Consider the following 27,132-nt stretch of genomic DNA (forward strand, 5'->3'; position numbering starts at 1 on the left):
GCCTGGTCTTACTAGGGGGGTCAGGGGGTATGCTCCCCTGGGAGAACATTTTGAAAAACAACCCCTTAAATAGTGGCTTAAGGGGACTTTTAAGAGACTTATGATGGCAACATTTAGACTTAAAATGTAATTCATTCAAGTTACTGTATAATCAATTAAGGGCTTATACCTAATTAAGGTCAAGAGGCCTAGTAGGTGGCTCACTGGAATTGAGAGCACTAGTGTAGTTCTATTTCAGGTATCTTTTTCATGCTGTTACATTTGTTGTCCACTAGGTGGCAATGTCCAATAGATACAACTCATTTCAGCTAATGTAGTAGAAACCATAGCTCTTATATAAAGTCTAAAACACATTCAAGGTTACTCTTCAAAATCCCTATTCAGTTTCATTTTGTCTTCATTCATTAAATGATTATGATGACTATTGTTACTGCTGTTTTGTCATGTTAATGAATCAACATTAAATAGAGGGATTGAGAGGCTGTTAGTGCAATGCAAAATTATTTAATGAAAAGAGTAAAAGATGCAAGTTATGAAAAGGTACTCTCTTTGCTTCATATTGAACGAATTGAATGAAAGAACAATGATTACATACTCATTCAAATCACCACACCATAAAAACTGAAATTATTATTGTCTCACTGTTATAACAAAACAATATCTTTGAATAGCTTCAAGCTTCAGGTATTCATGCTACATCACAGCTCTGCTGCATCTTGGACAAAATGAGTGAATGAACAATGATGATTACAAACTCTCACTCAATCACCTCATTATAAAAACTGAAAATATGATAGCCTGTTGACTTTAACACTTTATCTCTTTTGTATTCAGTCAGGCTACCTGTTTAGTTGGCAGTGCAGCGTGGCAAATTTCATTCATTCTTTTGGTTTTCTTTATAATAGGGGTATGATTGATGGATAGCTTATTTTCCCTGTAATATGCTATATGTTCCTGAGCCATTAATCGTTCCGAGGATGATTTAAAAATAATAATAAATAAAGAAGTAAAGAAATACAGCTTTAAAAAGATCCGGGGCTTTTGATGAAAGATCCGGGGCAGCAGCCGACTATTTAATATAAAGTTCCTTCTTTTTGTTACTATCCTTCCACTGCAGCTCAACAGGGAAACACAAAGAGGAAACTTAATACTAAAGAGACTTTTACAATGAAAGATATCCACTTTATTTGATGAACTCAGGTAAACTTTTTAATGCATTTTTGTACAAATGGATGACCCCATCAGTTACACTGCAGACATACTAAGAAGGGCTCCTTTTTCAGTATTAACAGGTGGGGTGATTTGAACAAGCAAAATCTATTTCAAAGCACATAGGTACCTGACTAATATTTAACGACAAATTTCCAGTCTGTCCTTTCAAGTCACGTTTAGATGAGTGCATAGAATGTATAAAAATAAGGTTAAGGTTAAAGAGGGAGTACAGCACAGCGAGACTCCCTTCAGCAGATGAATATGCCAACTGCCCTCTAGTGTCAAACTCTGACTCATTCACAGCACAGTGAAGCTCACATCTCCAACTGAGGAGACAGCAAGCAAAACAACAATTTTTATTGTTGGGGTACTTATTCCATCACTGTAAGACACACACACATAAGCTTTACTTTTCACCTCATAGCCCAACTCTTAAAATAAAAAAACACCTGGAATTTACAGTGTCATTAAAAAAAAAAAAAAAAAATCATAGGTTGCTCCTTTAATGACGCATAGGTTACGCACTTCCCGGAAGTGCAGTGGGGGACACAGGCCCCGTCGATTCAATGCAACTGCTCACATAAGCACTTACTAATAATAAAGCTGTGTTTGTATGTCATTTCCATGGAGTGCTGCCGCTAACACATATGGAGTGTCAAGAGGAAAAGCCGATCATCTATACTATGGAAAACAAGCCGATTGTAACATGTGAGTGTTTGTTAAACGTCCACTCCTATTTTATCTGCACTTGACAATTAGCTTGCTGGCTATGTTCATTAGCCTGCGTTAGCTACGCCAGCAGGTAGCTCAGTACTGACGAGACATTGCGTGTGTGTGTGTGTGGCTCTGTCTGTCTGTCTGTGGCATTTGGCTGCTTAATTCCTACATGTCAATGCTGTGTTATTTACATACTGTTACACTACACTGTCGTCTGTGTTAAATATACTAAGTGACGGAATCTCCCGGCTAGCTAGCTGGTAGCAACACTTATTAATAGGCCTAAGCTAACGATAGAACGTCACGGCTGGTTGCTGCAGCTATGGGAAGATAACACCTTGTTCCCCCGCTGGACAACCACTGTTCCCCCCTTCTCTGTTAGCAGCTCAGACAGCAGTCCCTGTTGACGTTTAAAGGGTCGGCAGTGAGGGTCAGTTTTCCATTCATAAACCCCCTCTTCGGAGGCTTATGGAAGCTCGGAGAGGTTATTTTAAGAGCCGACCCTGGCAGTGGGCATCACGCTCCGCTGCACTCCGCAGGACTGCTCCATTTTTAGGACAGAGCGGTCCAGAGGTGCTCCAGCACAGAGGCACCGGGGGAAGTCTGAATATGAAAACATGAAAATATGAAAAAGGAGTCATGGGTGTGACAGTTTACATCAAGGCTGAGGGATTTGTTTGGTTGGTACATAGTCAGAGGTTGCTTAAAGTGAGCTTCAGGATCACCTAGGTTCCGTGCTGGGGTGCCAGGTGTCCTTCCACAGGTGTAAATCGTTGCTTTCACATTAGAGAGATCACCTCTAGACAGGTGTTAAGACATGCATATATACACTATGTGGCCTCTTTATTAGTTAGATCTGTGTTATCTAATTCAATCCAATAAAAAAGGCAGTATTAAGCTGTGTTAGTGTATCGAGATGCATTATAGGCTTCTGACTGGTGTTCCTAATATTTTTTCCCTCCCATGTCTGTTAATGGAGTGGACAGAATATTAGGAACACCATTGAATATAACGCATCCTAATACATCACCATCAACCTCAATAATAAACATAAAGTAGAATGATCACCTTCCTAACAGTAGAATTTATGGCAGAGCTGTTGTATTGTATTGTATTGAATCATTAGGTATTGGTGTACCTAATTCTCAGTGTTTGTGGAAGTGTAGATGTTTATATTGGCATCACATAATAAGCTTCTGAATCACAAATGAGTGCGAGGAAAAGCTGGCAGCTCTTTTGTCCTGGCAGGACTGAGCAATAAATCCAATTAAAAGTGATGCATTTAAATTTTTTTTATTTAGTTTGGGTGAAATTTCTGCATCTTTTTTTTTTTGTCAGGAAGCACAGATAGTGTGTGGTCTGGAGCTCTGTGCTCTCTGCTTTATTGAAGCAGCTGGTACTGACACTCCACAGCTCTGTGTGATAATAACCTGCAGTTTAAACATGCTCACGTCAATAACAGCCTTCTGAAAAAAAGAGTCAAGATTTTTATTACTGGTCATATCACCCAGCTGATAACTTTGGTGTACAATATTTAGAATATTAACAAGTGTCTCATAACTCTCCATTCTTAGGTTGAAGTAAGCGCGTCACACTGGACACTGTCCTCTGGAGGAAGGCAGCTTTTTTCTGTAAAGGAATTCTCGACTGTGATAATAATGATGATTACATGAGAGGGTCGACAGAAGCTCCAGCAAGAAACAGTTGACAGTTTATGTTCAGCTGTGAAATGTATTCATTTTCACAGTGTGTGTGTGTGTGATGTGTGAGGGTGTTGCAGGTGTTAGATCTCTCTTTACTTGCTCTCTTAATGCTTTTGGATCAGATTGCAGACTGTCACTGATCACGGAAGAAGTTCACATGTGCTATAGGTTTATTATGAAGGTAATTTCATTGTAGGTTTAAAGTTAGGACTGTGAAACTGGTTCAGGTGCCAACTCAGTCCAGTTTTAGAGGATTGACAGGGAGGAAAGATGACTGTAGGAGAGCAGTTCATCATCTTCTCCTTGTTAATGTATTGATTCTACATGCTGACATCTTTTGACCTATGCCACATAAAGCAAAGCTATTTATGTCCATGCATTGACATAGTTCAGTGGATTCAAATGAAACAGAGACTGTGAGGTTATAGTGCTGACTTTTCCTCAGGCAGGATATTTGAGACTGTTTACATCCACAGTGAAGGACTAGTGGTCCTGTTTACCCTTTGAGTGGTACTTATTAAAAGGGCTTCTGTTGGGTTTATGAGATGTGGCCTAGTTACTGTCACTGTTACTTTTACGGCAACACACTCAACAGTTGTTAATGTTTGTGTAGAGAGATATCAGCTGTCTGATTGAAGCGAGGCACAGGCGAGAGATGAATCACCAGATCATCACCATGTCTCATCGTCATTATTTCATTTTAAAATGATTTGTGTTTGAGTGCAAAACAGCTGAAATGCTTCAAGCCACAGAATCCTTTTGACTGTGTGAATTAAAGGTGCAACGTGTAGAGTTTAGTGGCGTCTAGCCAGGAACAGACATGGCAGAAATGGAACATAATCATGAATATTAATGTGTTTTAATTAATGTAGAATCACACAAAAAATAAGAATCATTGTGTTTTTGTTGCCTTACTATGATCTACACCTTAGAGCCCAACCCATATATTGGTCAACTGATATTACCAGCCAATATTGGCCTATCACTGATATTACAGTATCAGTGTTTATGCCGTACAATATGTGCCAATATTTTTTAAAGTTCTAAAGGCAGCATTTTATGTATATTTGATCCTTTTTCTCAATTCAAGTTTAATATATGCATGTTGTTTTTGTTCTGTTCATTTTATTCATAGCTAATTATTATTATTGAATTCCCAGCAGTGTTTACTGTCATTTGATGCAATGAAGTTTATTGTTAAACTGTAATATATCAATATCCATTACCTTTGTCATGTGTTTGATGCCCACATTTGAGGGATCATTGCAAAAAAAAGTGTTTATGTATATATTCTATACATACAACACTGTGGGCCAACATATTGATATGGGAATTTTTGTGCTCCATAGTAACAGCAGCAGCCCCAAAAATCCAGTATTGGTGGGGCCCGTGTGTGTGTGTGTGTGTGCGCGCGTGTGCGTCCATGCGTGAGTGTGTGTGTGTGTGTGTGTGTGTCTACAGTTCCAGTCAAAAGTTTGGACTCGCTTTCTCTATACCGCCATGTTTCTACAGTAGCCCAGAATGGACATACTAAACATCCGGGGGACCGATTTTGAACTTAAAAGCAAAGAAGACATTGAAACAAACTATGGCTTCACTTCCTGTGTGGACCCTGTCCTCAGGTCTGGGTCAGGAGGGCAGATCTCTAGTTAGGTGTATAATCAGGAGAACGTGTTTGTCTTTCCGATGGGAATGACTGATACAGCGTGTGACTGCAACGCTGCTGTGAAGGACTGAATAATATACAATATACTATGATAGCAGCTGCAGGTGCACTGATGGGCTTTTTGCCATACTTTGTACTATTTCACTATTTTTGTAATTGTGTTGTCGATGATAGAGATGTATTTTTATATGATGATCCCAGCTTTGTGGTGTTAAACCAAATGTGAGAATAGAAGCTCTGGTATGATGGATGTCACAATACATCACAAGTCTGTCTCTTTTATTACAGTAGCAGCAGCATACTGACACTTATGTTACTGAGGCAGACACATTCCCTTTACTGCACACATTTAAACCCTGATCCTTCCTGCTTTCTGTTCATTTATACTTTTATAGCTGTGTGTGTGTGTGTATGTGTGTGTGTATGTGTGTGTGTGTGTGTTTGTGTGTGAAATAGCTCTGTGCATTTGTCTACAGATCGAGGGTTGCCTGCTCTTCATAATGCAATCAGTACACACAGCATTGGTTTGATTCCTGCTGTGTGTAAAGGATCGATATGTTAACACATGCTTTTATGTTGGTTTTAAGCAGCTGTGCAGATGACTATGTTAGTCAGCATGAAGCACAATAACAGCAGCAGAAAGCATGAAATGTGCTGAGACATGGATTATAATACAGATATCTATGCAGGCGTTTAGCAGCGTGTCAGCAGAAAAGACATCAATGAAAATCAAAATATCAATAATCAGTAGAAATCAGTAGTAAATTCTCTAAGTTGTGTGATGTCAGGTTTAAATATGGGCTCATGCTTCCTGTGTCATTTAGTTCATTAGTTTGGTGCCTTTATTATATTGTAAATGACAAAACTAGTAAATTAAAAACATTATACAACATAAAATTGTCTAAGTGCCGTTGAAGGTTGATCAGAGTCTGAGAGAAAGATGAGGTTTACTTCTTCAATGAAGTACACAGATTATAGATAGATTATTAATCCCTGGAGATGATAGCAGCCAGGTATGGTAAAACATAAAACAACAACAACAACAAAGATACAGTGATATACAATAAAAACAAAAGAGAAACATAAGGTGTACAGTAGAGGTTTCAGTATGTTAAAGTAATAGATGAAATAAATCATAATAAATATATCCAGATGCAAACAAAGTCAGAGTGACTTCTTAACATAATTCATGTATATAATATAATATAATATGATACATCTTCTAATGATACGATATGATATGATATGATACAATAATATATATGTTCCAGTATTGCATTATTGCAAAGGGCAGTACTATAGAGTATAGTAGTAGTATATAGTAGGAGAGTGACATGAGTCTGATCAGCTGGCAGACTGAATGACTTCTGTATTGCTGATGGTGCTCTTAGGTTGGACCAGCATTATATGAAGAGGATGAGAGACACAGTTCATCATCATCAAACATTCTTCCAGTGTGAGCATGAGAGCAGGTGAAGAGACAGACACAAGCAAATGAGATACAGTCTAAATGTCCACTCTTCTTCTCCTCTCAGGTGCTGGAGACCAGGGCTTGTTTACGTCTCTCTATACCTCATTGGCCCAACAGCTTCCCCGGGAGCCAATGGAGTGGAGGAGGTGAGTACTGACTAATGACTGATGCTGAGAGTGTGTTAGAAAGAGAAGAAGAGCCCCTTTATGTGTGTGTTAATAATGTGCTGCAGTGTAGTAATGCAGGAACACAGTGTTCAGGACAATGTCACATATTATATATGACAGCACAGTGGAAATAGAGCAGGAGATAAAGGAGCAGTCTCACACTTTATCATGGAAATACACTCTCTCCTGGAAATACACAGGACTTATTCTACTCCTTACTCCTTACTCCTGACACATTGGTCCATTTAAGTCAGGGGTGTCAAATTCATTTTCATTCAAGGGCCACAAACAGCCCAATTTGATCTCATATGGGCCGGACCATTAAAAAGATGGAAGGAAGGAAGGAAGGAGGGAAGGAAGGAAGGGAGTAAGGACACAATGAAGGAAAAGAAGGAAGGCAGAAAGGAAGGAAGGACAAATGGAAGGAAGGTGAGAAGGAAAGATAAGGAGAAGGAAGAAAGGACAGGTGGAAGGAAGGAAGGGGAAAAAAAGGATGGAAAAGAAGACAGGGAGGAAAGATGAAAGTGATGAAGGAAGGAAAGATGGAAGGATGGGTGGAAGGAAGGAAAAGAAGGGAGGAAGGAAAGATGGAAGGAGGGAAGGACAGATGGAAGGAAGGAAGGAAGGAAGGAAAAAAAGACAGGAAGGAAAGTGGGCCGAAGTGGACCCCTCGGCGGGCTGGCTCTGGCCCACGGGCTGCATGTTTGACACCCCTGATTTAAGTGACATTAACCAATGAACGCAGCCATGACAACTGAAGATTAAAGAGAAGGGTGTAATGTTAAAGAAACAATCCAGATGTTTGAAATCCAGGTGACAGATGTGGTTTAACATCATCTTAACAAGCTGTGAATGTTTTGGTATTAACCTTCATGTCCTCAAACTCACCCCGTCTGTTTTGACTGTTCCTTCTTTCCTGCCTTTCCTGCCTTCTTTCCTTCCACCATCCCCCTTTCTTCCTTCCTTCTGTCCTTCCTTCCTCCCTCCCTCCTTCTTTCCTTGCCTCCTTCCTTCCTTCCTTCCTCCCTCCCTCCTTTCCTTCCTTCCTTGCCCCCTCCTTTCCTCCCTCCCTCCTTATTTCCTTCCCTCCTTCCTTCCTTCCCTCTTTCCTTCTTCCCTCCTTCCCTTCCCTTCCTTTTTCCTCCCTCCCTCCCTCCTTTCCTTCCTTCTTCCTCCCTTCCTTCCTCCTTTCCTTCCTTCCTTCTTCCTCCCTTCCTTCCTTGACTCGAGGAGAACAGGAGGGTTAATCAAAACTATAACAATAGACTCAGTTAAATTGTAAAGTTTGACTTGTATGAGTACAGTGACAGACACAGAGCTCATCATTCCTCTTTATGTGAGACATTCACTGTGTTTATGCTGTTGGAGGTAAAGTCTCTGAACAGCATGCAGATATGATGCAGCGGGGCTATTATCAAAATAAAATGTAAATCATCTCACAATAAACAGCGTATGAGCGTATGACGTGACTGTGCCGTGTCCTCCCTGCAGGACATACGGCCGAGCTCCTAAAATGATCCACCTGGAGGCTAACTTTGTTCAGTTTAAAGAGGAGCTGCTCCCCAAGGAGGGTAACAAGGCCCTGCTCACCTTCCCCTTCCTCCACATCTACTGGACTGACTGCTGTGTGAGTAGCTCTGACACACACACACACACACACACACACACACACACACACACAGTGTTTCCGGATGGCTGTGTCCATGTTGTTGATCAGAGCTCAGTGATATGCAAATCACTCTTTACTGCAGTGTTGTTCATCATTTAGAGTCTGTCCAGGCTTTGTGTAGATTACATTGATAATTACCATTCTTGGCTTTTTACACATGACACATTTAGTACATCTACTGAACGTTTACATGTGTAAAAATGTGTCTAACGCGATGCACTGAGGCTTGTGTTTTTCAAATGTGTAAGATAATACACACTGTCCATTTAGTTTGTTTGCCTTAATGAATATGTAATATGACGTTTTTACCCCAGTGTGCAAAATGCAAATATGTTATTTAGCACACAAATTATGATTCACCAAACCTGAAGGTCATTTTGGTGAAGATAACAGTGTTGGCACAATGATAGAATACACAGAACAGTTTTTCCCACTCATGTTAATATTTTTGGTTTGACTAACAGCATTGACTTTGTCACAAATACTCTCCTATATGGAGTTTTTGTCTGCTAATATTTAGATTTTTTTTGCTGTGACTCAACAATACTGCTGTCTGCACCTGTTGTCATTTCAGCAATTATTGTTATTGATCACCCGCAAAACACACACACTAACCAAATGTGCAATCTGTTGGACTACAGACACAATTTAGTACTCTTTATTTGGGATCTTAGTAAATCAGGCCCTTAGAATGATGTAACAACCACTGTGTGTGTCTCCTCTGCTGCGCTGCTGCTCTACACATGTGCTATAACTGTCTATATTTCAGTTATTTACCACATGTGTGAGCATTTCTTTTCATTCAGAGTCTCTGCTGTCCTTTTATAGAGGCTCTGCTCTCTGTGCTTGAGTGTGGGCGGGGCTGAGCACACACCAACTGTTTATTCATCCAATTAAAATGAGCCGTATCAGGATAGGTGTCATTATCAGATGATGAGATTTTGGTCATATCAGCCAGGCCTGTTGTTCATAACTCATCATTTGTCATCGATCATTTCAGTGTGTGTGTTTTCTGACAACTATACAATATGTACTATTAATACATGTGGAAGCAAATCACTTTATTATGGTCTAAATCATGAACTCAGCTGATATCATACATGTAAAACACATTCACAAGAACTCACTTTTTATTTCCACACAATATGAGCAGCCACAGAGAGTAGACTTATTAATATGGAAGATATTTTCTAACCTGGATTTCACAGGTTTGTTTCCACACTGTATGCTGTATCACTGACCAGTGTGTCACTTACACACTGAAGAATCTGACCTAAGACCTAAGAATAGACGATGACTTGATGGCAACTTATCTGTGCAAAAATAGGTCACAGACAGCTCTGTATGTGAGATATGCAAACTCATAATGTGATATATATATAAGTCATGCTTCTGTTCACACCTCATCAAATACACACGCTGGAGGTAGAAAGGTTTAAAAAAAGTCCATTATTTTACACATAGAAGCTGCAGTCATCTCCACAAACAGAAAGTGATCCTGACAGTTTCTTTTGTTCCACTGCTTCAGGAAAAAACAAGATTCAAAGCAGGAACCTGCTGCTGCTGACTGAGCAGCTGCTGAGTTTAAGGAAGTGCTGCCATCAGCTCATGACTCATGACTCATGACATTTCTTAAAGAGTGTGACTCCAGTGTAGAGTAGTAGAGTATATTAACACCTGCTCAGTGTTGCACCTAATACAATAGACCTGCAGTAAACACAAGCTTTGTGAGAGTCCAGTCATTCTAAAAAAGGGAACTCATTAATAATTCTTTTGTTTTGCCAGGTTTCCTTTTAATTGCCACATTTATGAATGGACCATTAAACAAAACCAAAAAGCTGAGTTGAGTCCTGGTGGCTCATTTCTAAAAGGATGTAAAGTGCGATATGGATCTGAGGCCAAAAAAAAAGGGCTGTTCCGTTGTTGTCAGACCTGTTTATCATGTGCCACCAGTCACTGGCAGTCAATGAATGTAGCAGTTCCTGTGGTTTGGATACTTGTTCCACCTGCAGACAGTGAGTAGGTAGAAGGAGCTATGCAAACAATGACATCATGTGATCAACAGGAAAACACAAAGGATTATAGAAAAAAGGAAAAAGAGGGGTTGATTTGTGAACGATTGCAGGTACTGAGAGGTGAAAAAAGAGAGCATAGGAAATGTAAAAATGCGTCAAAGCGAAACACTTTATTACAAACTGACACAGGTGATCATGTGACAGTCAGCAGGGGAGGGTAAACGGTAGGATATAAAAAGGCATGATCATCTTCACTTCACTTGAAACCACAGTGTTTAATTAGTCACTAACCCTACATATAAACCAGGAGTGTGCACGTGCAGAGAGACCAGTATCGGTATTTGTTGAGTCAGCATTTGTTTTATTTCTTATTTAATTTTATTAAAATAACAATGGAATACACATTGAGGCGAAGCACACATCACACATACAGTCTATACAACTCAGAAATAAGTCACATATGAGGAAATAAAGAATATGACACAACAAATAAATATTTTTGTAAGAGGTTTCAGGGTAAACTTAATTAGAGTTCAATTATAGGAGGAAGGGTGCAATTTTAGGAAGAATTTCTGTTTATGAATAAAAAGTTTGGCGTAAAGAATAATACAAATAATTAGATATTCTGCAGCAGTATTTATATCTTAGAGGGTAAAGGTGTATTTAGAGTCGACAACTTCAGAGAGATGAGACTCCAGATCAGTCCAAGATTTTTGGGGCTGGTACCGATATTATGGAGTAAAACAATATTGATATGTATTAGCCGATATATACTTATATACATGAATACACAATGATTTACAGTGATCCATCAAATGTGGTTATCAGTTGTGACAAAGATATGTAATGGAGACAGATTTTACAGTTTAGGAATAAAATTTAAGAGTAATCTTCACAGAGAATTTAATAATTATCAATAACTATAAACAAAAACCAGCAAAAACATGTATGTATATCAAACTTTATTTAAGAAAAATAATCAAATACACATAAAAGAAACATCAATTTCATGAACACCGATCAGATAATTAGTGTGATTTTGTGATTGTCCAGACCCTCAGAGACGATGATGTCACCTCGCTACGACTCCACCCCTAGCTGCTGTGACATCATCACGCCAGCACAAGCAAATTGAATAGCGAGTCTGTTACGTTAGGCCCTGAAAGTTGCCACGACAACCTGTTTACAATAATCAGGCCACAGCTCAATCACCATTATGTTCCCTCATTCACTCCTGAAACGTTGTGTAACGGCAGGCTCCAGCTCCTCTTCCTGCCAGTGATTGTTACATAACAGCTGACTCATCAAATTATATCCCACCTCTGCTCAATTCCAGCCAATTTAAAAAACAAACAGCAGCCATCTGCAGCCGTTGACACAGTGAATCCCACAGATACGCAGGTGGAGCATCACATGGGAACAGGCTGGCCCCGAAATTCAGTTTGTTTCCCTCCTCTGATGTGGACACATCCTCATTGGTTGCGTGGTGCATGTCATGTAAAGGAGAAGTGTTGTTTCCTGTTCATTCAGCAGAGTTTTTATGTGATTCTGAATATGAATCTGTCAAATTCTCCCAAATTCACTAGATTAGAATTGAATGTGTATGAAACTTAAAGGGATATTACCTCTTTTTAACAGTGTGATGTTATTAGCTCATTTGGCCCAATTTTCAAAGACTGAGAGGATTATTTTAACTTCGCTGCTAGTACAATGAATGATTATTTACTACATATCATGGAGTAGAATTCATGAATTCATAGAGAACATTTTTATTTTACATACTGTTCATATTCTACACCCTCAGAGTATGTTCCGGGTCAATATTGACCCAGTCTAGAAATCTCCTCATTAAAAGTGTCTATACCACAGATGTATTTAGAAAGCATCAATAGTCGATCTGACTGATCAATAAATGTGATTAAACCTTGATTCATGTTTCAGAGAGCAGAGAGAGTGTATTTTTTAGCTTTTACACCAAAAACAGCTCCTATCACACAATATCATGTCCTATTTTACCTAAGACATGAAAATATAACATAGCAATAATGATGGAAATGTATTTCATGTAAAGGTAAAATGAGCAGAACTTTATGGAAGTGTGGGGGTTATTGTATAACCATTAGAACCATCAGTCTTCACTGCTACATCATAAAAACTACTATCTTATTAAAACTATGAACTATTCATTTCACTAAACAGTATATATGAGTATATAAATACATATTTTTCTGCATGGTAAATACATCTCCATACATTACCTGACTAATTAGAACACTGTGCTTTTCTTGTAGGACACAGAGGCATATAAGAGCACGGTGAAGGAGGATATGCTGCGCTGGCAGAACAGCTTGCGGACTCACAGCTCAGCAGACTGGGTCATCATCGTCGTGGAGACCAACGACACGAAGAAGAAGAATAAGACCAACATCCTGCCTCGCTCGTCCATCGTGGACAAGATCCGCAGCGACTTCTGCAACAAGCAGAACGACAGGTGAGGAGATGGTCGAGTCATCGCTTCCTCCATCACAACCCCATTGTTCTGCTCTGTTAAAGAATGATGTCATCAATAACGGCTGAGTAAATGGAACTTACTGTGCTTTGATGCAGGTGCGTGGTGCTGTCGGATCCTCTGAAGGACTCCTCCCGCTCTCAGGAATCCTGGAATTCCTTGCTGCTGAAGCTGCGGACCCTCCTCCTCATGTCCTTCACCAAGAACCTGGGCCGCTTTGAAGACGACATGCGCACGCTCCGAGAGAAACGCACACAGCCTGGCTGGAGCTTCTGTGAATACTTCATGGTCCAGGTAGGAAGAGGAAGAACTGTCTGTGCTTTCTTCTCTGTGTCTGTGCTTTCTTCTCTGTGTCTGTGCTTTCTTCTCTGTGTCTCTGCGTTCTCCTCTGTCTGTGCTTTCTTCTGTGTCTGTGCTTTCTTCTGTGTCTGTGCTTTCTTCTGTGTCTGTGCTTTCTTCTCTGTGTCTGTGCTTTCTTAGCTGTTGTCTGTGCTTTCTCCTCTGTGTCTGTGTTTTCTCTTCTGTGTCTGTGCTTTCTTCTCTGTCTGTGCTTTATCCTCTGTGTCTGTGCTTTCTTCTGTGTCTGTGCTTTCTTCTCTGTGTCTGTGCTTTCTTCTCTGTGTCTGTGCTTTCTTCTCTGTGTCTGTGCTTTCTTCTCTGTGTCTGTGTTTTCTGCTCTGTGTCTGTGCTTTCTTCTGTGTCTGTGTTTTCTTCTCTGTGTCTCTGCGTTCTCCTCTGTGTCTGTGCTTTCTTCTGTGTCTGTGCTTTCTTCTCTGTGTCTCTGCATTCTTCTCTGTGTCTGTGCTTTCTTCTCTGTGTCTGTGCTTTCTTCTCTGTGTCTGTGCTTTCTTCTCTGTGTCTGTGCTTTCTTCTCTGTGTCTCTGCGTTCTCCTCTGTGTCTGTGCGTTCTCCTCTGTGTCTGTGCTTTCTTCTGTGTCTGTGCTTTCTTAGCTGTTGTCTGTGCTTTCTCCTCTGTGTCTGTGCTTTATCCTCTGTGTCTGTGCTTTCTTCTCTGTGTCTGTGCTTTCTTCTATGTGTCGGTGTCTGTGCTTTCTTCTCTGTCTGTGCTTTATCCTCTGTGTCTGTGCTTTCTTCTCTGTGTCTGTGCTTTCTTCTCTGTGTCTGTGTCTGTGCTTTCTTCTCTGTGTCTGTGCTTTCTTATCTGTGTCTGTGCTTTCTTCTCTGTGTCTGTGCTTTCTTCTCTGTGTCTGTGTTTGTGCTTTCTGTTCTGTGTCTGTGCTTTCTTCTCTGTGTCTGTGTCTGTGCTTTCTTCTCTGTGCCTGTGTCTGTGTTTTCTTCTGTGTCTGTGTTTTCTTCTCTGTGCCTCTGATGATGTTGGGATTACTTACGTGTGTGTGTGTGTGTGTGTGTGTGTGTGTGTGTGTGTGTGTGTGTGTGTGTGTGTGTGTGTGTGTGTGTGTGTGTGTGTGTGTGTGTGTGTGTGTGTGTGTGTGTGTGTGTGTGTGTGTGTGTGTGTGTGTGTGTGTGTAATTGTGCAGGAGGAGCTTGCCTTTGTATTTGAGATGCTGCAGCAGTTTGAGGACGCCCTTGTCCAGTATGATGAACTAGACGCTCTTTTTACCCAGTACGTCCTTAACTTTGGAGCTGGAGGTACGTATCCAGCACCTGAGTGCCAAAGTAACAGAAGTATGAGCCACATTACAAATAAACTATACTAGAGGGTAAAACTGTGCTTTTTTTTTTTAAATTCTCAAACAATCAAACCTTCATTCTTCCACAGATACAGCCAACTGGCTTGGCTCGTTTTGCGCTCCGGTGCGAAGCTGGAGCGGCTTACTGCTGCGGCGGCCCATCGACATGGAGAAGAGGGACGGGATCCAGCGAGGGGAGGCCAGCCTACTAGACCTGAGGAGCTACCTGTTCTCCCGCCAGTGCACTTTACTCATCTTCCTCCAGAGGCCCTGGGAGGTGACTCAGAGAGCACTGGAGCTGCTGCACAACTGCGTCCAGGAGCTACGTCTGCTGGAGGTAAGCACATAGAGGGGCTTTAACTGTGATGGCGATCTCTGGTGCAGACAATCTAACGTGTGTTGTGGTTCAGGTGTCGGTGCTGGAGGGGGCGCTGGACTGCTGGGTGTTCCTCAGCTGCTTGGAGGTTCTACACAGGATCGAGGGCTGCTGCGATCAGGCCCAGCTGGCTGCAAACTGCTCCCACACTGTCGGCCTGTGGGCCTACGCTACTGACAAGGTGACACAAATGTTGCGTTGTGAAGCTTGATGAGTTGTGTCACTAAAAGCAACAGTCTTTATTTGGTCTTTTTAATGCCTAATTAATGTAGCACTTTAAAAAGGATAAAGAGAAATTAAATATTAAAATCACATTTATCAGCTCAATAAACAACTGAGACAGTCAATAATAAAATCCCTAAATAAACCAGAAAGTGTCCAAATATTAGGTCAGACTATATGAGAGTGTCTGAGAATGGAGTATCATCTAACTTCATCATCATCATCATATACAGTAGTTTTGTTGCTAGAAACAATAGAGATCAATAGAAAATGGGTGAAGTGGACTCATTTTCATCAATTTATAATATAATATCTAGAGCCTGACTGATATATCAGACAGCTGATATCAACCTATCACACATATATTGTATTGGTGAATATGTTGTACAATATGTGCCAGCTTTTAAACTTATGTAGGCTGCATTTGATGTAAATGTGGCCCTTTTTTTAATTCAGATTTAATATATACGTATGTTTTTGGGGGTTTTTTGTTCTGCAAGTTTTGTATTCATACCTAATTATAATTTATTCAGTTCCTAATGAAGTGTACTGATGTCTTTTTATACAATAAAGCGTGTTAAAGTGTAAAATATCACAGCCTCCCAGTATAATCTTTGTCACAAGTGTGTGGATCATTATGATGAAATGCATATACAGAAGATATATAATGGAGGTATGATCAGCCAACATATTTCAATATTGGATTTTTTTTACTTCCTAATTTTGGCATCGGCCCCAAAAATCCAGTATTGGTCGGGCCCTAGTAACATCCATGCCCCAATTAATACTACTGAAAGTTATGGTTTGAGCCTGGCATTTAATAGGATAATATTACCTACTCATTCATTTAAATAAGGAGTATTCTGTGTGTTTTTTCTGTGTGCAGTTGAAGTCTCTGGGTGAACTGTGTGGCCTGGTGTCAGAGAAGGGTCCCACGTCTGAGGACCTGAACAGGACCGTGGATCTGCTGGCTGGACTGGGAGATGAGAGGCCTGAGACTGGTATGTTTTCAGCCGTGTGTGTTTGTGTGTTTGTGTGTGTGTGTGTGTGTGTGTGTGTGTGTGTGTGTGTGTGTGTGTGTGTGTGTGTGTGTGTGTGTGTGTGTGTGTGTGTGTGTGTGTGTGTGTGTCACAACTGCCATATATTTATTGTGCTTTGTGCTTCTCTATATATTTCTATGTTTTTCCTATATTGGCGTATATTGATTGTTGATGAGTTTGTACTGTAGAATCTAATTAGAAAGACAATAAATAAGGTTTTCATTGTGCTCTGTCCCTCACAGTCAACAGTCTGCAGAGCCCTTACAAGAAGCTAAAAGAAGCGTTGTCATCAGTGGAAGCTTTTGAAAGGCACTATCTCGTAAGTCACTTCCTTCGCCGCAGCTCAGTGTAGTATTTCAGCAGAGAGAGGAAGTTAACACACACTCTCTCTGAACTCATGTCCCAATTTTTCAATCGATAATTTTTCCTGAGGCAATCTTCAGGAAACTTCACTCATAACAGTCGAGTTGATTGTCTTTCTCCTCTTCTTATTCCACTGCCTCCATCTGCCCCCCCTCCTCCTCCACCATCATTGGCACCCTGTTGTATCAGGAACTATCTCATGCTGCTATGGAGATGTACAGGGCCATCGGTCGACTGAGGTCCGCCAGACTGGTGGGAAAAAGCCTGGCTGAGTTCTACATGTAAGGAGGGGTACACACGGGTCTGGAAAGGGTCTTTGAGGTCTCTACACAATCCATGGCAGAATGAATGAAAACGTATAATGAGTGTGTAGGGGATTAACAATGTGGAGACATGGAAGTGCAGCTTAAACACTTGGCCTGTCACAATAATGATGTTATCGACTTATCGTACAATAACATAATTATCAACATCATCATGTCTATATATGGACTTATCATATGATACATACATGGACATCACCTTGATATTTTTTTTGCCTCAGTATTGCTACACTTCACATTAGCAGCTAAGAGGCTATTCATGTCACATTGGCTAAACAAGTAGTGTCCTCCATTCCTCACTGTGTACGTCCTGAGTGGAGACTGTAGAAGCATTAAAGGTAATGCATTATTATGCTATTATATCATCATTATATCAGTGGTATAAAATTATTTTCAAATGACAATAATATCGTTTATCGCAATTATTTTTGAGACAATATATCGTGACAGGCCTAATGGAGAGCACTTTGTAACACTGTTTTGCTATATAAATAAAGGAATTATCAGTATTATTATTACTATGCAACCTCTCAAAGTGCAATAGCAAAGATAGTATATAATCATTATATCAGTGGTATAAAATGATCTTCAAATGACAACAATATTGTTTATCGCGATTATTTCTGAGACAATATATATGTCCAATAAAAGTAGTTATCATGACAGGATTCATATTAGAGATGCAATTAGGGACCAACCGATACTGGATTTTTGGGGCTGATGCTGATATTGGGGAGTAAAAAAAAAATCCAATATCGACATGTCAGCCAATAATCTTATTTATACAGAATATATACATAAACACACATGATGATATTTTACAGTTTAACATTAAACTTAATTTTTATAAAATGACATCAGTGCACTGAAATAGTAAACTTGAATTAGGATAAAGGATTAAATATACATAAAATGTGGACAATATATCTTGAAAAAAAAAACAAAACACAGCATCAACACAGATACTGATATATCTGTGATATCTGTAAATATCGGTTGAATGATATATCAGCCGCGCTCTGCATACAACGCATTGACAGTTTTGCTGTGTGGACTGTAGATTATATAGTCAGGCAGTTAAGCATAAAAAGGTGTGAACATGGTCATAAAAAAAGAAGGAAGTGAACTTTAACTGTCAGCTGATGTCTGTAAATGCAGATCATAAAGCCAACAGCACATTTATGGATGCTTAGTGACACCAGCACTGTTTTGTGTAGAATCCTAGAACTGGAATATGTATTCTGTCTCATACAAAAGCGTACATAACATATCTAATATATAAAAGCAAGGTGATGATGAGTATGTGTGTATGTTTCTTTCATTAGGAGGAAGGGGGACCCTGAGAAGGCAGAGACCTTCTTACAGGAAGCTCTGAAGTCGTATGTATCAGAGGGCTGGAGTCTCCCCGTCACTCACACCAGGAAACAGATCGCTGAGTGTCAGAAAGTGCTGGGCAGAACTGTAGAGTATCCTTTGAAATAATATAATATCATTCACATATGAAGTCATCATTTGAGACATTTACATTTACACTACAGTCGTCTCATGTATCTGTGTTTAGCAGTAAGAAGATGAATCCCTTTTCACACCTTACCTGCCACAAAGGAAAGAGCAGAGCACTGTGTTTTTAAGGTGTTGTTGTACAGTGTCAGTGAATGCAGCAGGTGCGTTCAGGTGTCCCGCATAGTGTTCCGTTTCCTTGACGACCCTCCGCAGCTACCTGCAGACCAGTGCCTTGTTGGCAGGCGATGTGAATCTGACCACAGAGGAGAGGAAGCACTTTTGTCAGGAAATTTTGACCTATGCCGGCAAGTCTGGAGATCAGTGTAAGCACTTAAAGGAATATACCGCCTTAAATACTGTTTATCATCAATATGCAATGCTGAGTGCTTTCTAGGGTCATGTAGGTCTCCGTTTCTAGTCCTGGTAATGATGTCAGAGATTTCCCACAGTGCTTTTAGACAACAAACATCATGTTCTTTGCTCCTTGTCCATTATTTTCTTATATCAGCACACCTCGTAGTGCATCATTAAAGTCAGTGTAAAGTAAGAATAAATATGTGTTCTGAGTTTGACATACCACAGAAAAGTGTGTTGTTAACCACCCTGCCAAATTTGAATGATTAAAAAAAATCACCAAATATATGAAATTAGGCTTCAAAGTTGTGTAAAACTCAGCCTCTTTCTCTGCTCCCAAACGCTGTGGGAGATACTTTCAGACTGCCCACTAAATCCTGAACACAGAAATCTTGAAACAGAGTTTGTGAAGCCTAGCTCCACAATTCAAATCTAAATGGTTGAAATGCTTTTTACACCTTTTTTAGAAATACATTTAGGACCTATTTAATGTGTTTAGAAGAAAATGTCTGAATTCACTTTACACAGTCTTTAACATACTCATTCTGTAAACATCCATAGTATCAAAATCTGTTAACTAACTTCTCTTCTCCTCGTCCACAGCTAACAAAGTGTCTCTCAGCATGGGCGTCTTCTCTCAGCTCACGCGGCTACAGTTCCGTCCAGCCACAGCTTCCGTTCACTCCGGAGCCGTCCTGCAGGTGGAGCTCACCCTGCGATGTCTGATGCCCGTCTCGGTGCACATACAGCAGGTCGCCGCCAGCATCCACTTCGACCTGGAGCACGCAGGGACTCACGGGAGATCCAAGGGAGCTCAGAGACAAACAAACCCAGGGACAGTAGACTTTAACCAGGTCAGCTCGTCGGCGGGGCCCCCCTCTTCCTCTTCCTCGGTTGGGGGCCCCCCTTTAGAGCTGGACGAGATTCAGGACAGGAGTCCGTCGGACAATTCTCTCAACTCGGCGGGGGTTGTGTGTAAGAACACTCACCTGATCATGCGTCGCCATGACAGCAACTCGCCGCCAGACACACCCAACTGTGTCAGCCCTCCTGCTGTTACTATGAAGGAAGGAGCACAGATGCTGAAAGTGCAGGATGTAACGTTAGAGCCTGGAAATAACAGCATCGTATTTACAGCACCAGTAAGACACTACTAATGATTTGAAATGTCTCAACCTTTGCTGACACCATTTTATTTTCTCACCTTGTCTTCTGTTTTTCCCCTTCAGAGTGGACAGCCAGGTACTTACACGCTACGTCAGCTGTGCGCCACAGTAGGTCAGGTGCAGTTCGTGCTTCCTCACATCTACCCATCGGTCCAGTATGAAGTCTATTCTCAGGAGCCCCAGCTGACTGTGGAACCTCTCTCAGGTCTGATTCTTTTTTTTTTTTTATGTGATAGCAGGGAAAAACCGCTCCAAATCATTCCCATCATTTCTGTGTGTGTCTGCTCACGCACCACTGCAGCCGTTTCACTAGGAAACTACAATAAGAGAGGAGCTGCAGATTGTTTATTCTTACTGAAAGGACAAACCAAGACATGACGGGTTTGAGGTTAATACAGATGTTTGTAAAAGTATCAGTCTTGTCTTTAACTTGCTAGAAATGGTCAGGGTGACACATCTTATGTTGGCACCTCACAGCACATTTCTCTTATGAAACAATGTAGTTTGATGAGGCTGATTTCAAACGGTGAACTTAAATGACCTTCTCCTATTTTAATGCATCTATTTTTGGTGTATTTTTACATATATAACCTTGGTACATTACTTTTTTACCTTCACACATAAAAAGTAAAATGAAAGAGTGCTTCAGATTTGACCATCGTGTAATGTTTCCAACCCAAACTCTACTGAAGTAGCAGCTTTACTACTGAAGTAGAGTGTCATGGACATGTTTCATAAATTAGTGTGACGTCCCACTAAATTTGGGCTCAGTTCATCTTTTAGAGTTTTTTTTTATTAATAAGAGCAATAAAAAAGTTGTTTGTGTAGGTTTTTTTTGTTTTTCTAATGTAACTGATAAATAAACCCCAAATGATGTTACGACCATCTGAGCTTGTGAGAAAGAGAGCCAAACACAACAATGAAAGTCAGGACTGCAAAGAAAGGAACCAATTAATTATCAAAATAAACCAACAATTTCCAACCAAAACTGACAGACACAAAGTACTGCTGCCAAAGCTGGGAAGTGGAAGAGAGAGGTAGCCAAGTTTATTCCCCTTTTATAGAAGTCCTGTCACAATCTGAATCAGGGTCACCTGGGAACAAACACACACACAAATGTAAAAATAAATGTAATATTTAGAACAATAGTATTCCAGTACCTTTATTTAATATAAAAGTTATACTGCTTTGGAGTTAATTATTAAAAATCAATTTTTAATAATGTAGCATATGAAGGCTTTTTTTTTTTTTTTACATCATTAGATCTCTCTTTCAAAATCTGTTTCATATCCAACAATTAAAAATGGTTCTGAAACAGAAACAATATGGAATCTGGACCTTGTGAAAGAGAAGAATGTGTGTGTGTCGCTCACCACTGCCTGTGTGTGTGTGTGTGTGTGTGTTCAGAGCCGCTGCTGGCTGGTCTGCCTCAGACGGTGAAGTTCACTCTGTTGACGGGTCACTACACCGTGAAGAAAGGAGACGCTCTGCAGCTCAGCAACACAGACACCATGCCCATCCTGCCCTCCAACAGCTGCACCGCCTCCATCAGCAACCCCGCCGCTGGTGTGTACAGCCCCCCCCCCCCACTTCATCACACACACACACACACACACACACACACATGTTTACAGGTTAACCCAGACACTAAACACTTTTCCGTACAGAGGTGGTGGGCGAAAGCGTCCTCTCCATCCAATCGTCCGAGAAGGTGACCAGCATCAGCCTGCCCCCCACGCCCCCCTACCACACCCTGGAGTTCCAGCTGGAGGTCCTGTGCATCATCCCGTCCGGGTTGGACCGCCCCCCCAACGAGAGGCTGACCAACGGAGAGGTCCGTCACCGGCCACGCAGCTACAGCCACCCAGACACGCCCATGACCGCCATCGACCAAAGGGTGAGAAGGGCCTTCAAGATACGCACACACACACACGCACACACACACACACACACACACACACACACACACACACACACACACACAGAGTTAGAATACAAGATGAGTCACAGCTTTAGTTTAGGAAAAGCTAATTTTCACATTTCAGTAAGCATGACTCATTTTCTGTTTCCATGGTGACGACTTCCTCATTTAATCTATCAGTTAATCTTTGTCATATAATCATTTAGTGTAAAAATGTTAAATGTATTGCTTTTTTTGTCTAACTGACAAAGTCATTTAAGTTTCTGAAGACAGAAGAAAAGCTGAGAAGAGTATTTGAATATCGAATTTGTCTTTACAAAATGATTTATTGTCTTTATTATCTATGATTGAAGAATATGTGATGGAGAGGTGCAAAAAACCCCTCAGTGCACTCTCCAGTGTGTTCCTTAAATCCATTAAGAGGAAAAAATACTATCTTTGCTATCGCACTTTGAGATGTTGCATAGTAATAATACTGATAATTCCTTTATTTATATAGCACTTTTCTAAACAGTGTTACAGAGTGCTCTCCATTAGGCCTGTCACGATATATTAAACGATATATTGTCTCAGAAATAATTGCGATAAACGATATTATTGTCATTTGAATATAATTTTATATAACAATACTAAAGTCAAAACAATGATCAAGCTCATGTCCATGTATCATATGATGAATCCATATATAGACATGATGATGCTGATAATTATGTTATTGTATAAGTTGATCATTATTGTGTCCATAAAATGAAGTAAGACATAGAAATCATATCATAAAACAATAAAAGCATCAACAGACAAAACCATGAAATATAGAATTAAAAACATAACATTTAGTAAAAAACTAGTAAATTCATAGCTGTGTGTTTGTCCACAGATGTCTATCGACTGTCCGTGGTCCATCTACTCCACGCTGCTCGCCCTCACCTTCTACATCCCCTTCAAGACCAAACACTCACTGCTTTCTGCTGGTAACAGGTGAGCCATCCAATAGTCTGACCACAAGTTATGCTCATTCTCTAAAGGGTCACATCTAACATCTTTAAAGTACAAGAAGCTATAGTTTGCCTGTTTTTAACATTAACAGTCCCACACATCTGTCCTCGTGATTTGACCTCACAGGAAGTACATCCAGGTGTGTGTGCAGAACGTGTCAGACGTGAACTTCACTCTGGCAGAAGTGAAGCTGACAGAGAAGCAGCACGCCTCGCTGGAGCTGCAGTCCCTCAACACTAAAACTAAACAGGTACACACACACACACACACACACACACACACACACACACACACACACACACACACACGTCAACAGCTGAAGGAGCATCAGTTCAGGCTTCACAGAATGAAAAGAAAGCAGTTTCAAAATAAAATTAATTTAAAAAAAATCTAATTTTAGTAAATATGTAATACATTTAATTTGTATTACACGCTTCATTTATAGTGAAGCTCAAAGTGCTACAGTGAAATATAATAGATTTTTTAATAATAATAATAATTAATAGAATTCTTTTTTATATGAATGGTTATATCTTCTTTTCAGACTGATTGATTCAAAGTCATAAACAGCCTTTAGAGTTTCACCTGTATTAGTGTCTAAGCAGTGTGTGTGTGTGTGTGTGTGTGTGTGTGTGTGCGTGTAGCTTTTATGCAGTAAGCACAGTGTGTTCTGCTTGTGGGAGGTGAGGTGGAAGGACGACCTGCCTTCTTGCCTCCAGTGCGTTTTCTCCGCCAACTTCTCTCCGCTCGACCAAGACGTCTCCTCCTTCAAACCCTTCCACTACCAGTTCCAGCTGGAGAGAGTCACGGTAAACCCCCCCCCCCCCCCCCCCCCGCCACCTCCGTCCAACTTCCTGTTTTTTTGGGTCGCAGGTAGAAGGTGAAGTATAAAAATAACGGCAGGTTCATTGTTCTCAGACGCTGTACAGTGTGAGAGCTGAGATCCTGCCTCCTGCCGGCGAGCAGCACTGTCGCTCCGGTTTGCTCTGCGGACTGGAGGTGTGTATCACACGACTGAGCGAGCCTGCTGAGGGAGAGATGGCTGAGGAGAGCAAGACCGACACTGATGGCCTCAAAACCACCAAACTCATGTATGAAGGTATGTGAGGAGGAGACTTTTTACTATTTACACAACAGCAGAGCTAATAAGAGACCAAGCACTGGTGAAAAATAGTCCATTAATTTGAAAATCCCAACATCTACTTGTACTTGTTTGTGTAATTGTATTTCATTTAAACTATTTCTTTTTGCTTTTTTACTGTTTTGCTTTTCTCAAATACAAATAAAGTTACTAATTAACTAAATATGTTAATTTATCCAATTTCCAGCTTTTTCCCCAGCTACAAACATGGTTTTTCTTTTCAGATTAAAAGATGCTGACAATAAACATGTATATTTGCCTTTTTCACGTTACACAAAAAGGAAGCAAAGTAAATGTTGCAACAGTTAATTAGTTCGCTGAATGACAGAAAATTCATTGGCAGCTGTTTTCAGTAATCAGTAATAGTTTGAACACTTTTTCAAATAAAACTGCTCAACAGTTGTAGTTTCCATATCTACATTTGCAGCTGTTCTCTTGCAATCAGCTGCATTTCACTCATTCCTGATATGTGACATTTAATATACTTCACAGTGAATTGAGTACATACATTAATGAATAATTGATAGACTCATTTTGAATGAAAATAATAGTTAGATACAGCCAAAACTGGTGTCAACTATGACTCATCATTTCCTGTTTCTATCAGTTTTCTTGAAGTTAAAGGTTGAGTTTGTAGATTTTGAGCTTGTACTGTATGTATTTTGGTAGATTTGTGTATTTTCCCCTCACTGTGAACTCTTCAGCTGATGTTTAGAGTCATTATTGTAGAAACAGTGCAGTTGTAGAGTATTATATTAAAGTATGAAGTGTGTGTCCACAGTGGCAGACAGCAGCAGTAACTGGGCAGTGTGTGGGAAGAGTTCAGGGATGGTGTCCATGCCCGTCTCTGCGAACGCCACACACAAGGTTCAGATAGAGGTGATGCCTCTGTTTGCTGGACATCTGCCTTTCCCCAAGATCAAAGTGCTCAAATACCTGCCACACACTGCTGCAGTGGCTATCCAGCCAGACCCTGGTAAGAACATACACATACACATATACACACACATACACACACTCACACACACACACACACACACACACACACACACACACAGACACACACTTACACACACACACTCTCTCACACTTACACACGCTCACTCACTCACACACACAGACACACACACTCACACATACTCTCTCACACACACACACAGACACACACTCACACACACATACTCTCTCACACACACACACACACACACACACACACACACACATACTCTCTCACACTCACTCACTCACTCACACACACAAAATATGGTCCAAATCCATTGTGATCCTCAGTGTGTGTCTTGTCTCTGGATCCTCAGACAGCTGTGTGGAGAACGACAGTCTGTCTCTACTGGATAAGACGCTGGATGACCAGGGAGACACGGCCAGCATCCGCAGCCGAGGCAGCGTTCACTCTGTGGGCAGCGGGGAGCAGCAGCAGAAGGGCGTGGCCATGCCTCGCCTGGAACCCTTCAGCCCAGGACAGGTATTCAACCACAGCCAGACCCGGCAGGTCCTGGTGCTGCCCGCCACCGACGACCACATCATGGAGGTCAACGCTACATGACCCTGGTGCCCGGACCACCCGCCCCCCTTCTCATAGGACTCAACCCCCAGGCCCTGGATAGACTCTGCTGAGCTTTTCTTTTTTTGTTTTGCTCCAGGGCAACAGGGGGGTACATGAGTCCATTTCGAAAAACTGCTGCAGATCGCTGTGACAGACCCCCCCCTCCTCGTCCTCCTCGTCTAAAGCATGAAACGTTCACATCACTGGAGACATTATGGACTAGACACAGTGAAGAGCCAATGACATCTGCTGATACATTTAAATAAAGAATTTTTCTTTGCCATACTTTGTACATAGCTCATTGGATGGATTTATAGTTATAAATATATAAATATATATATGGACTGAACCAGATGGGCACCCGTAGTGCTCCATTCGAACTGAAGAATAACACTCCTGATTGTCCCATGATGCACCAAAGCCCTACGTGTGTGTGTGTGTGTGTGTGTGTGTGTGTGTGTGTGTGTGTGTGTGTGTGTGTGTGTGTGTGTGTGTGTGTGTGTGTGTGTGTGTGTGTGCGTGTGCGTGCGTGCGTGTGTGTGTGTGTGTGCGCATGTGTGTGTGTGTCAATCAGCTTCTCAAGTACTGTAACTCTTGACTGAGTGTGTCCAGCTGTGAGTCTCACCACTCCTGCAGTCTTTCGCTTTCACATCTGAGACTTTTGCCTTCGATAGTTACATCTGAGTCACAAACATACGCTGCTGTTTTTTACTGGAGTCGGGGGGGGGGGGGGCTTGTTCCTAAATTCAGGATCATCAGACTACACAAAACCAACCTGATTACCGGCTCGTCGTTATGAGGAGCGTATCATAGTGGAACACGTCTTTTAACCTCCTGTGACCTTGCGTCCTCATTTGTTGTCCTCATTTGTTGGACCTTTTACTTAACTTTGCTTAACTTTGACCCGTCATCCTCATTCGTACACACGTTTCTGTGCCACCTAGTGGTCGCAAAAGCACATTACAGTGTAAAAATCAGTGAAAATGAGACGGCAGGCAAAATGTTTTATTCATGCTTAAAGTCTGTAGTTTCATACAAATTTGAGTAATTTTAACAAAAAACAACAAGCTACGACACTGCTAATCAATACATTTGAGGATATTGGGACTTTATTATAATTGGTGTAAATGTAAGGAAATAAATAGCTTTATACACTGGGGAATTATTTGTGTTAAAACCGTAAAATAAACCCATTGTCCCCCATATGAGGGCATTATTTATTTCAAAATCTACGTCCTGTTCAAAGACGAAGACTACTACCAGATATCTAGGAGACATTTAAAAAGCATGCCAAATAAAAGCTTGGGTCTCAGGAGGTTAACGTCCAAATAGAAAGATGATGTGTGGAATAGTTCTGCTTTTGCTTGGCTAGTTTGAGAACG

At 40.9% G+C, this 27,132-nt stretch overlaps 1 protein-coding gene across 1 annotated transcript; it reads left to right on the forward strand.

Annotated features, from left to right (window-relative positions):
* The first annotated feature begins 1,775 nt into the window (after positions 1-1,775).
* On the forward strand, positions 1,776-26,679 carry trappc10 (trafficking protein particle complex subunit 10). Its single transcript, XM_053328922.1, has 23 exons — positions 1,776-1,920; positions 6,834-6,915; positions 8,428-8,563; positions 12,912-13,111; positions 13,228-13,423; positions 14,629-14,740; positions 14,871-15,118; positions 15,192-15,338; positions 16,266-16,380; positions 16,662-16,738; positions 16,972-17,063; positions 18,431-18,571; positions 18,822-18,931; positions 19,566-20,104; positions 20,192-20,333; positions 21,536-21,694; positions 21,796-22,025; positions 22,927-23,027; positions 23,172-23,295; positions 23,690-23,854; positions 23,964-24,144; positions 24,968-25,162; positions 25,503-26,679. The coding sequence occupies exons 1-23, from the start codon at positions 1,860-1,862 to the stop codon at positions 25,748-25,750; spliced, it is 3,801 nt and encodes a 1,266-aa protein (XP_053184897.1). The 5' UTR covers positions 1,776-1,859; the 3' UTR covers positions 25,751-26,679.
* The last annotated feature ends 453 nt before the right edge of the window (positions 26,680-27,132 follow it).

The sequence above is a fragment of the Scomber japonicus genome, chromosome 11 (assembly GCF_027409825.1).
Source record: "Scomber japonicus isolate fScoJap1 chromosome 11, fScoJap1.pri, whole genome shotgun sequence".
In the NCBI taxonomy this organism is placed as follows: Eukaryota; Metazoa; Chordata; class Actinopteri; order Scombriformes; family Scombridae; genus Scomber; species Scomber japonicus.

Coding starts and splice junctions, on each gene's coding strand:
- trappc10 (XM_053328922.1), top strand. CDS start 1,860: ATGGAGTGTCAAGAGGAAAAGCCGATCATCTATACTATGGAAAACAAG. Junction 18,932..19,565: donor CGGCAAGTCTGGAGATCAGT/GTAAGCACTTAA, acceptor CCTCGTCCACAG/CTAACAAAGTGTCTCTCAGC. Junction 25,163..25,502: donor GGCTATCCAGCCAGACCCTG/GTAAGAACATAC, acceptor CTGGATCCTCAG/ACAGCTGTGTGGAGAACGAC.